Below are 10673 nucleotides of genomic sequence, written 5' to 3'. Positions count from 1 at the left end.
AGCATGTTTGTTGTGTTAGAGAAACAGCAGGAGTTTCCGAAGGAGAGTACTACGTGTCTGAAGGCTGAGAGCTGAGAGGTGAGAACTGAGAGAGAACATTCTATGTTCTCATATATATGAGAAAATAAAACTTCTAATGGCTCCAATAAGGTAAGCAGGGAGTTATAAGTGAAGACGGTAGAAGGGTAAACCCCTACCAGATGCTATCGTACATTATGAGTCATGTTAAAAAGTTGAGGGCTTCCCTGGTGGCGCAGTGGTTGAGAGTCCGCCTGCCGATGCAGGGGACACGGGTTCGTGCCCCAGTCCGGGAAGATCCCACATGCTGCGGAGCGGCTGGGCCCGTGAGCCATGGCCGCTGAGCTCGCGCGTCCGGAGCCTGTGCTCCGCAACGGGAGAGGCCACAACAGTGAGAGGCCCGCAAAAAAAAAAGTTGAAACTTTAGTCTTAATAACATATTACTATCATATGTTGAGTCCTTACCACATGTCTGTCAATGTAATAAATATTAGGATTTTTCTCACTTGATCCTCATAAATATTCTATGAGTTAAGAATCAATGTTATTTCAATGTTAGAGGTGAGGAAACTGAGTCACAAAGTGGATAAATCATTTGCCCAAACACCCAGAGCTACTAAATAGCAAAATTGGCATAGGAACCCATATCAACTTGAGTCCCAAGCCTGAACTCTTATCCTCCACTATTCCACATTTTTATTTATTTATTTTTGGCTGTGTTGGGTCTTCGTTGCTGTGCACGGGCTTTCTCTAGTTGCGGCGAGCGGGGGCTACTCTTCATTGCGGTGCGCGGGCTTCTCATTGCAGTGGCTTCTCTTGTTGCAGAACATGGGCTCTAGGGCACGTGGGCTTCAGTAGTTGTGGCTCGTGGGCTCTAGAGCGCAGGCTCAGTAGTTGTGGCGCACGGGCTTAGCTGTTCTGTGGCATGTGGGATCTTCCCGACCCAGGGCTCAAATCGGTGTCCCCTGCATTGGCAGGCAGATTCTTAACCACTGCACCACCAGGGAAGTCCCTGTAAAGCTGTTATTTTAATTTTATTTTATTTGGCCGAGCAGCATGCGAACTCTCAGTTCCCCAAGCAGTGATCGAACCCTGGTCCCCTGCATTGGGAGCACAGAGTCTTAACCACTGGATCCCCAGGGATGTCCCTATTCTGCACTTTTAAATGATCCATATGCATGTAGTATAATGGAGGCTATAGAGTGGGAAGGAAACCCATTAGAGGTGGGGGTTAAAGGGAGAGGGGATGGTAATGGGATCTTGGTAATAAGAGTGGGGTTGAGAAGAAAGAGATGGGATTGAGAGAGGTTTAGAAAGTGGAATGATTGGGATTTGGTGTTTGATTGGATCCGAGGAGGGAGGGAGGAAAGGAGGGGTTGGGGGGAGTCAAAGATGATTTCCAGATTTCCGGTTTATGAAACTCTGTGGTTACCATTTAAGGAGACAAGAAACCAAGCAGGAAGGGCAGTTTGGGGCTTAGGGGGAAGATGATGAGTGGTTTTAGATTAAGGATGGTGGAATAAGGACCTGTGAAAATCCGCTCCTCCATGTAAGCAACAAGATCACTGACCACAAAAAAAAAAAAAAAAAAAAAAAGTCAAAATCAACTTTTTAGAATTCGGAAATTAACCAAAGGCTTGCAAGAATCCAAAAAGCGTTTATTCAAGAAAATCGACGGAATCTCAGTAGAAACAGTGGGCTTTGTACTGGGGCAAGAAGGCAGATTCTAGCGGTGTGAAGAGTGAGCAGGAGTGAGGAAACCAAAATAGTGTTCAGCCCTTTGCTTGGAAAGACAAGAGAGATGGGGCTTTAGCTGGAGGATGGGTGAGGATGCAGTGCTCTTTTTTATTTTGTAGAGATGTAAATAGTGCAATATAGCTGGTAAAAAGCCTGGTGTTTCAGGAGGTGAAAAGGCCTGGCATCCTGATAGGCAAAACAGCTGAAATCTGACACCTAGAGGCAAGCTACTCAGGTTCTTCTTAACTTTATTCTTGGATTGATTTCACTGTTGGCCCTTTTTGCTCTAGAGATAGAAGCTTGTCTTTAAAAATTAAAAAAAAAGGCAGAATTGATGACCAAGAAACATCATTGTGAGGGAAGATCGGTTATTTACATAATTCAAGTTCTGTGCAATTCTTTTAATGTAGTTTTATAGTCATTAGTCTTATCAATTTCCATAAAGGTATGCCAATGTTAGGTTTATAGCATGTCATCTTGACAATCTGTCTTCAGAACATCCTAGGAATTCTCAAACACCATATGCAGGAGTTGGAAAACTGCTTGGTCTAATTGGGCAAGCATTGAGTTCTAACTGAAAACCAGGGCAAATAAGTCTAGAGATCTAATGTATAGGCATGATGACTATACTTAATAATACTGTGTCAACCAGAAAATATGCTAAGAGAATAGATATCAGGTGCACTCACTGGACAAAACGCTAACTATGTGAGGAGATGATATGTTAATTTGCTTGACTCTACTACTTATTTCACCATGTATATGTATATCAAATCATCATGATGTACACCTTAAATATATACACAATTTTTATTTTAAAATATATAAATAAAAAATAAATCTATTCATTAAAAAATAAAACAGAGGAAGGACTCTACTTGTTCTCAAACTTGGCTGCACATGGAAATCTACTCAGAGCTTTAAAAAGTACTGATGCCTGGGTTCCAACCTAGAAACTGCATTCAAATTTAGTTTCATGTCTTCTAAAGGTCAATTTTTTTTCAGTTCAGGATCCAGTCTAGGATCACATGTTGCATTTAATTGTCATGCCTCTTCAATCCCCTTCAAACAAATCCAGTCTTTCTTTGCTTTCATGACTCTGAGTTTTTGAAGAGTAGAGTCTATTTATTTCACAGAACGGTCCTTCCATTTTTGTTCTTCTGATATTTTCTCATGTTCAGATTGAGATTACGCATTTCTGGCCATGAATACCACAGAAGTGATGGTGTGTCTTTTCTCATTGCATTCTGGAGGCACAGAAAATTTTATTTGTCCCATTACCCGTGATGTTAACTTCAGACACTGAAGGGGTACATGCTATTGACATGACTCAACACTGATGATGTTAATAGGCCCAGATAGAGTTTGCCAGCTTTCTTCACTGTGAAGTTACTTTTGCTCTCTCTTTCCATACTCTACTCTTTGGAGGCAAGTCATTAAGCATTGTCACAATCTGCGTTTCACCCCTTGTGTCTCCTGACCTCTTGGTTGATGTAGAAAAAAAATTTATACATTACAGTTTACTCTGTGCTGGTAAGTTTTGAGAAATGCAGAGTCATATATCTATCACCCCAGTACCATACAGGTTAATTCTATCACTCTAGAGATACTCTGTGCTTTCCCTAGTTAACCCCTTCTTCTCCTGGAAACCATTGATCTGTTTTTCATCCTTACAGTTTTGCCTTTCCCAGAATGTCTCATGAATGGAATCATTCAATACGTAGCCTTTCCATTCTGGTTCTTTCAACTTAGTAAAATACATTTAGGATCCATCTATGTAAATTTGTGGATGAATAGCATGTTCCTTTTTTCTTGCTGAATAGTTTTCCATCATGTATACCACAGTTTGTTCATCTATTCACCTATTGAGGGACATCTTGGTTGCTTCCAGTTTTTGGTGATTATGAATAAAGCTGCTAAAAACATTCACATGCAGCTTTTTGTATAGGCATAAGTTTTCAATTCAGTTGGGTAAATACCTAGGGGCATGATTGTTAAGTCATATGGTAAGTCCATGTTTAACATTATAAGAAACTGTCTTCCAAAGTGCCTGTATCATTTTCGCTTTCCCACAGCTCTTGTTCCAAATCTTTGACAGCATTTGCTATTGTCAGAGGTTTTTTTTTTTAATATTCAAATGAGATGACAGCATCTCATTGTTTTGCAATTTGCCTTCCCTAATGACAAATTATATTGAGCATCTTTTTATGCTCAATGCTTTATTTACCATCCATATATCTTCTTTAGTGAAGTGTTCTGGTTAGATATTTTGTCCAGTTTTATTTATTTTTATTTTTTAAAAATAAATTTATTTATTTATTTTCATTTATGTATTTTTGGCTGTGTTGGGTCTTCGTTGCTGCGCGCAGGCTTTCTCTAGGTGCGGCGAACGGTGGCTATTCTTAGTTGCAGTGCGTAGGTTTCTCATTGTGGTGGCTTCTCTTGTTGCGGAGCATGGGCTCTAGGCATGCTGGCTTCAGTAGTGTGGCTCGTGGGCTCTAGAGCACAGGCTCAGTAGTTGTGGCACACGGGCTTAGTTGCTCCGCGGCATGGTATCTTCCTGGACCAGGGCTCAAACCTGTGTTCTCCTCTTAACCACTGTGCCACCAGGGAAGTTCCTGTCCAGTTTTAAAATTGAGTTTTTTGCTTTCTTATTGTTGAGTTTTAAGCGTTTTTTATGTATTCTGGATACAAATCTTTCATTTCATATGTGATTTACAAATATTTTCTCCCAGTCTATGGCTTGTCATTTTACTCACTTCAGCAGTATCTTTCACTGAATGAAATATTTTAATTTTGAGAAATTCCAATTTATCAAAGTTTTCTTTTGTGGATTATGCTTTTGGCATCATATCCAAAGACTAATCACCAAATACAGGGTCATACAGATTTTCTCCTATGTTTTCTTCTATAAATTTTAGTTTTGCATTTTACATTTAAGTATAAAATCCATTTAGAGTTAATTTTTTTGTAAGGTGTGAGTGTCAAAATTTATTGCTTTTTTTTCATATAGATGTCCAATTTGTCCAGCACCATTTGTTGAAGCGCCTTTCTGTCTTTGATAAAAATCAGTTGACTATAATTGTATGGATCTATTTCTGAGCTTTCTATTTTGTTCCATCTATCTATGTGTCTATCTTTTCACCAATACCACACTGTCTTGATTCCTATATCTTTAGAAAAAGTCTTGATATCAGGTCATGTGAGTCCTCCTACTTTGTTTTTCTTTTTCAAGATTGTTTTGGCAGTTCTGGATCCCTTGAATTTTTACATGAATTTTAAGATCAACTTGTCGATTTCTGCAAAAGAGGCAGCTGGGATTTTGATAGAGATTGTGTTGAGTCTGTGGATCAATTTGGGGAGTATTGCTATCTTAACAAATCCAATCTTCAAATCCATGAACATGAGAGGTTTTCCACTTTAGATCTTTAATTTCTTTCAACAATATGTTGTAGTTTGCAGAGAGTAAGTTTTGCACTTTTTTTGTTAAATTTTCCCCGGCATACAGCCACTGTCATTATTTGCAGCAGTTTTGTTCTATAAGGTCGCTGCCAACATTGAATTAGCTGATACTTGAATACTGCTTCTAAGGGAAATGTGGACAAGGTTAGATTCCTGCGAGTCTCTGGTCACATTTTCCATTTTCGTCAGTCAAAATACCATTTGCATTATGTAGGTTTGTTTGCCAACATTCTTACAAAACAAGCCAGTCTCAGCAGCTGTGAAAACCTGTTCTTCCACGTAATTCTTTTTCTACTAAACCCTTAGCAGAAATTGAAAAATTCTTCCACAGTCTACCTGGCTTCCTGGGCAAGTTTAACGAGTTAAGGCAGGAGGGTGGCCTCTAATTCCAGCTCTCATCATAACTAGCTGTAACTTTGGGCAAGTCACTTAGAATCTCCACTCTAAAACTCTGATAAAATAAGACTGTGGATGGGAATATCTCCATCGTTCCACTCACTCTAGAGTCCTATACTTAAAAAAAGGGGGCGGGGGGAACTGGTGGGGGGAGGGGGGAGGTTATATGGTAATTTTTAAAGCCCACAGCACCACCTGGTGGTCAAAGAGAAGACAGACTGAGGAAGAGTGTTAATAGACATATCCAGCTACATCTACATTTTGCTTGTTTGAAAACTTCACATCACACCCTGCATAGAATGCCTTGTAAATATAAAGACTCTAACCCTTGAATAGCCATCATTACTGAGCTATTATTATGCTTTGGTTAAAACAAAAACAAAAACAAAACAAAACAAAAACTACTGAGCAAGTAGAAGAATTACATGAAATGAAAATATACTTCATTGTACCAAAAAATCCATCATGTTAAAATTATTCACACATAGGTGAGTAAGAAAATGATAGTATTCATTTATAACCTCCCCCAAATAAAATATCTGTGAGTCCATACGTATATAAATACATAGGTGAATGAATAAAATGGAGCTGTAAATACAGGAAAAGAGACAGCTCTTCTTTACAAAATAACTCTAATCAATAAATATAAAAGGAATGAGAGAAATAGAAAATCACCATTAGATTACCACTGTAATAATTGCTGCAGGCAATATTCACTTCTGTACACTAAAATTATACTGTATAAGCAAACGTTTGAGGAGAAACAGGATAATTTCCTAGTCTCAAAACATCCTCCCCAGGACGTTTATTAATTATAAAGGGAAAGATAGTAACTTTATAATACTTTAATTCAGCAGATATCACTTAATGAAGTGACCAAGGTTAACATCACCAGAAGTAAGACATGTTGATATCATGTACCCTTTGATATGATTTCTATTCTTGTTAAGACAAACTGGTTTTAAAAAGAGAGAAAAGTCTATGCATGTTTTCTCTCTAAGAGCTTTTTGCTCTTCTTTTTCACATTTCTTTTTTTTTAATTTAAGTCATTAAGCTAAGGACACTTAGTAGATAGCAATTGTAAGACAATCCAAATGTGTTTAACATTCATAGTTATCCACTGGGCTTACGGGTCAATAAAGAAAAGAAGACCACTCTGGTGGCTTTTCAGTATCTACAGTAAACTCAAATTTCAGTAAAATTAACAGAAATTTTATTTGAAATTCATTGTATTTGTAAGGAGGAAGGAAATATTTAAATCCCCTTTTGATGAAAAGAGAATTCTCATGGTATCTTGACCAAGCTACCTTCAAACCAGTTTCCAGAAAAATCAAAGACAGGGTAATATCAGACTTATGTCCAAAAGCATTAAAAAAACTGCAAGCACAAGAAGAAAGTAGAGAATTCAGTTTCTTTCAAGTAGCCATAAAACATCCATGAACATTGTTAATCTATTAGGCCAAAGAGAAAATATCAATTTCAAAAGTAGAAATATTATATTTTCTGATTACAACACAATAAAGCTAGAAATTAATTACCAAATCAGGGAAAAAAAAGTTTCCTTGTCCTGGAGATTTAAAAAGTATCTTAAATGATGGCTTGAGTCAAAGGGAAAAACCAAAATATCAATCAAAGTTGGACCTTATGAGATGGATTTAAAGCATAAGGGCAATCTCTAGCCTCTCTGGTATCACTGTGTGTGGGTCAGAAAAGTGCTCCTTCTTCAAGTAAAAAGCAAGACCAGCACAACTGCATCTGTGGATGGTCATGAGGTGATGGCTCTGAGCCCAGCTGGCTGGAAGATGAGCATGACACTCAGGGAAACTAAAGTCAAAGTGAGTTGGGAGCTGTGAAAGAAAAAAAATGTAAATTTCTCTTCTCTAAGGAAAAAAAAAACAAACTGCTAGATAATGAGTTTTCCTTTAAGATTAGAAGCAAACTTCTAGTTAGTAAAGTGCCTGCTAGCAAGATTTTGAAGGCCAAGAAAAAGTCTCACCTAAGGAGTGTTTTCTTTGGTTGAACTTAATATTCTCAAGGCCCTGACTCCTAAGGACAAAGAGACAAGAGTACACTTGGTTTAATACTCTTCAATTACTTTTCTATAAGCCACTATAGTATTTAATTGTTTCAAATACTTTAGGTAAATTATGCCATTTTAAACAAGTTCTTGTAAAGAGTAATTAAACTTTTATATCCCCTGATGTAAATGATTCAGGAGCAAGCTTACTAAGCCTGTCCTAAAGGATGCCTGAATTCAGGGCATCCTGGTGGTCCAGTGGCTAAGACTCCATGCTCCCAATCCAGGGGGCCTGGGTTTGATTCCTGGTCAGGGAACTAAGAGCCCACATATCGCAACTAAAGATCCTGCGTGCGGCAATGAAGATCCCATGTGCTGCAACTAAGACCTGGCTCAGCCAAATAAGTAAGTAAACATTTATTTAAAAAAAAAAAAAAAAAAAAAGGATGCCTGCATTCCAAGCCAAGAAAAGTCTCAATTTGTAATTGTGTTGTTAAGAAACCATTCAGACATTCTCTTACTGCATTGGCATATTTTTTAATGGAGCAATTCCTGATGTTATTTCCCTAAAATCACAGAAAGATTGTAGCATTTTGGGGGTTCTATTTTGTAAGGATGACTTTCTTTTGCAGTAGCATCTCTCCTAGAACGGGACCAATAAGGGCTCCAGGTGCTATGAAAGAATGGGTACCCTCACCAGGGACGACTTCTCTCAACCATGCACTTAAGTGTTAGAAAAACATACCACAGTTGACAACATGTTGTGTATGGTGGGGATGAGGGGAAAGTCAATGAATATGATGAATATGAAAGTTACTGAATGAGATGAATAAAAACCTAGAAAAGTAAGGAAGGGAAGGACTGGTGTAGAGATCTTTCTGGAGTGGGGAGTAGCTTTAGGTTTTGAGTCACCCGGTGGGAGTTTAAGAGGTTTCTATTGTGACTCAAAGGAAACAGAATCTGGGGACAGGCCACAATGGTTCAGGGATAGAATAAAGACCTGGTTTCCAGGATCAAGGAATAAACACCAGAAGCCTGGAGGAGGAGAGATGGAGCCCTAGTTCCTGGTCCCCTTTCCCACCCTCCTTCCCCCTAAGTTGTGTAAGATGTTACCTTCCACCTAAACATCATCTTCCTGGTTTCAGACCTTAACTCTGGTCTCTGAGTTCTGCTTAGTTCCACATTCTCTACCCATTTGCACAGAGGACCACCACCTTCCCTTCCTGGAATCTCTAAGGTTTTCTGCTTTGCTCATGCCCTGGTCATCAGCCCTACTAATTCAGTCTGAGATGGAAGTGGCCACCCTCTCCAAAATGCTTAAGTCTCCTGATCTCAATGAAGAGTCTTTGCACCCTAGGATTATCATTGCCTTATTTGAAATTGGATCACTTCCCCCTGTTTCTTGCAGTTCTCTCCCTTCCCTAAAAAACAGTGACCATGAAGCAACTGAACAACGAATTGCAAAGAAGTTTGAAAACCTCTTAAAAGAAATTAAAGATATTGTTAAACATAAGACAAGTTACGAAGAGAAGATCATAGAAACAAAAGAATCTTTTGAGGAAACCAATATCTCTGAGGATGTGTCAGAACTTAAAGAAAAAATCAGAGAACTTGATAAAATAAATAAAGTACTATTGGAAAAGCTATTTGCTCGTTGGGACTCAGGGAAAGAACAGAACTCAAAGAAACAGGAGATGATGTTGGAAAACCAGAACTCCAAGGACACCATGCAAGGTTGTGCAAGGGATTTGGTAAACTGTTCAGAAGAAAAAAGAGCCCTTCATGAAACTCAACTAAGTAAGGAAAAAGCAAAGCACAGATTCCCTCTTGTCCAAGAAGAAAATATCAAACTGAGGTACAACATGGAGCAGTTACTACAGGAAGTAAAACACTGGAGTGTGCAACATACTGAGCTCAGTGAACTAATAAAATCCTATCAGAAATCTCAGACAGACATCAAAACTCTTGAAAATAATGGCGCCCATTCCCCAACTCAAACGAATAATGGGGTGTCAGCTAAGCATGAGCTGGAAGAACAAGTGAGGAAACTGAAACAAGACACATATTCACTGCATTTGATTGCAGCTTTGCTGGAGAATGAATGCCAAATCTTAGAGCAGAGGGTAGAGCTTCTCAAGGAATTCCATCATCAGAAAGGGGGACCTCTACAAGGGGAGCCAATTCAGATAAACTATGAGCAGAACAAGAAAGAACAGAAGCTATCAGAGGCAGAGAAGGTCAAAATACATAAGCAAAACATGCAAGAAATGTTTCAAAAAGGAGACCAATTCTATAGAAGCCTGGATGTTTGTCATAAAAAGAAAGCTAGTAATAATTTGTTCAATACTCATATTGCAAGAAGAGCTCTTGTAGGAAAAAAGAGGCCAGCCAGCAGCCTAAGTTAGAAAATACCAAAAGTAGAAGAAAAGGCAGTTCTTTAAAAAACTACAGTATATCCAGCTCCAGGCATGTCAATCATCAAACCTAGGATAGACCTTTCGTTTCAACCAAGAAATAGCTATAGAACAAGAAGATTAACATTTAACATTATTCATTACCTCAGTGGTTAGGTAAGTTTGGTCTTTAATGACCATCAGTGTCAACTTTTGGTCACATATGTCATCTTTACAATCTGTTTTTGTAGTTATTAGATAGAGATCCTATGACACTTAAACCTGAAGTGAGAATTTACAGGTCCAAATAAGTAAAGATCTAAATAAAAACCACAACAAACAAAGGAAAGGGTTTTTTTTCTTTATTTATTTAATCATTACCTTGGGGAGGAAGTTCTGGGGGAAAAAGTACATAACACTTTAACTGTGAACCTTAAAAGCTCCCTTTTCAAATGCATATTCCTTTTCCTATTTATTGATATTATCTACTGAAGTGTGGGCAGTAGTTGAGTTAAAAAAAATAAAAAGCTGATGAGCCACCCCTAAAAAGTTTTTCTCTTCTTATAAATCTCCCTATTCCCTGGATCTACTGTTACTAATATTCCTCTCTTGCTCCTCAACTAGTAAATGGTGGGCATACCAGGCAGCAG

At 38.4% G+C, this 10673-nt stretch overlaps 1 protein-coding gene across 1 annotated transcript; it reads left to right on the top strand.

Annotated features, from left to right (window-relative positions):
- The first annotated feature begins 8665 nt into the window (after positions 1-8665).
- SPZ1 (spermatogenic leucine zipper 1) lies at positions 8666-10372 on the top strand. Its single transcript, XM_027100735.1, has one exon. The coding sequence runs from the start codon at positions 8884-8886 to the stop codon at positions 10033-10035; it is 1152 nt and encodes a 383-aa protein (XP_026956536.1). The 5' UTR covers positions 8666-8883; the 3' UTR covers positions 10036-10372.
- Positions 10373-10673: the final 301 nt, after the last annotated feature.

The sequence above is a fragment of the Aethalodelphis obliquidens genome, unplaced genomic scaffold (genome assembly GCF_003676395.1).
Source record: "Aethalodelphis obliquidens isolate GAN/ISIS:26980383/991018 unplaced genomic scaffold, ASM367639v1 scaffold4, whole genome shotgun sequence".
NCBI lineage: Eukaryota > Metazoa > Chordata > Mammalia > Artiodactyla > Delphinidae > Aethalodelphis > Aethalodelphis obliquidens.
Note: the sequence above shows the minus strand (reverse complement) of the source record. Positions and strands in the feature narration are given on the sequence as shown.

Bases quoted from the DNA above. Each gene is read 5' to 3' on its own strand.
- SPZ1 (XM_027100735.1), top strand. From the start codon at position 8,884: ATGCCCTGGTCATCAGCCCTACTAATTCAGTCTGAGATGGAAGTGGCC.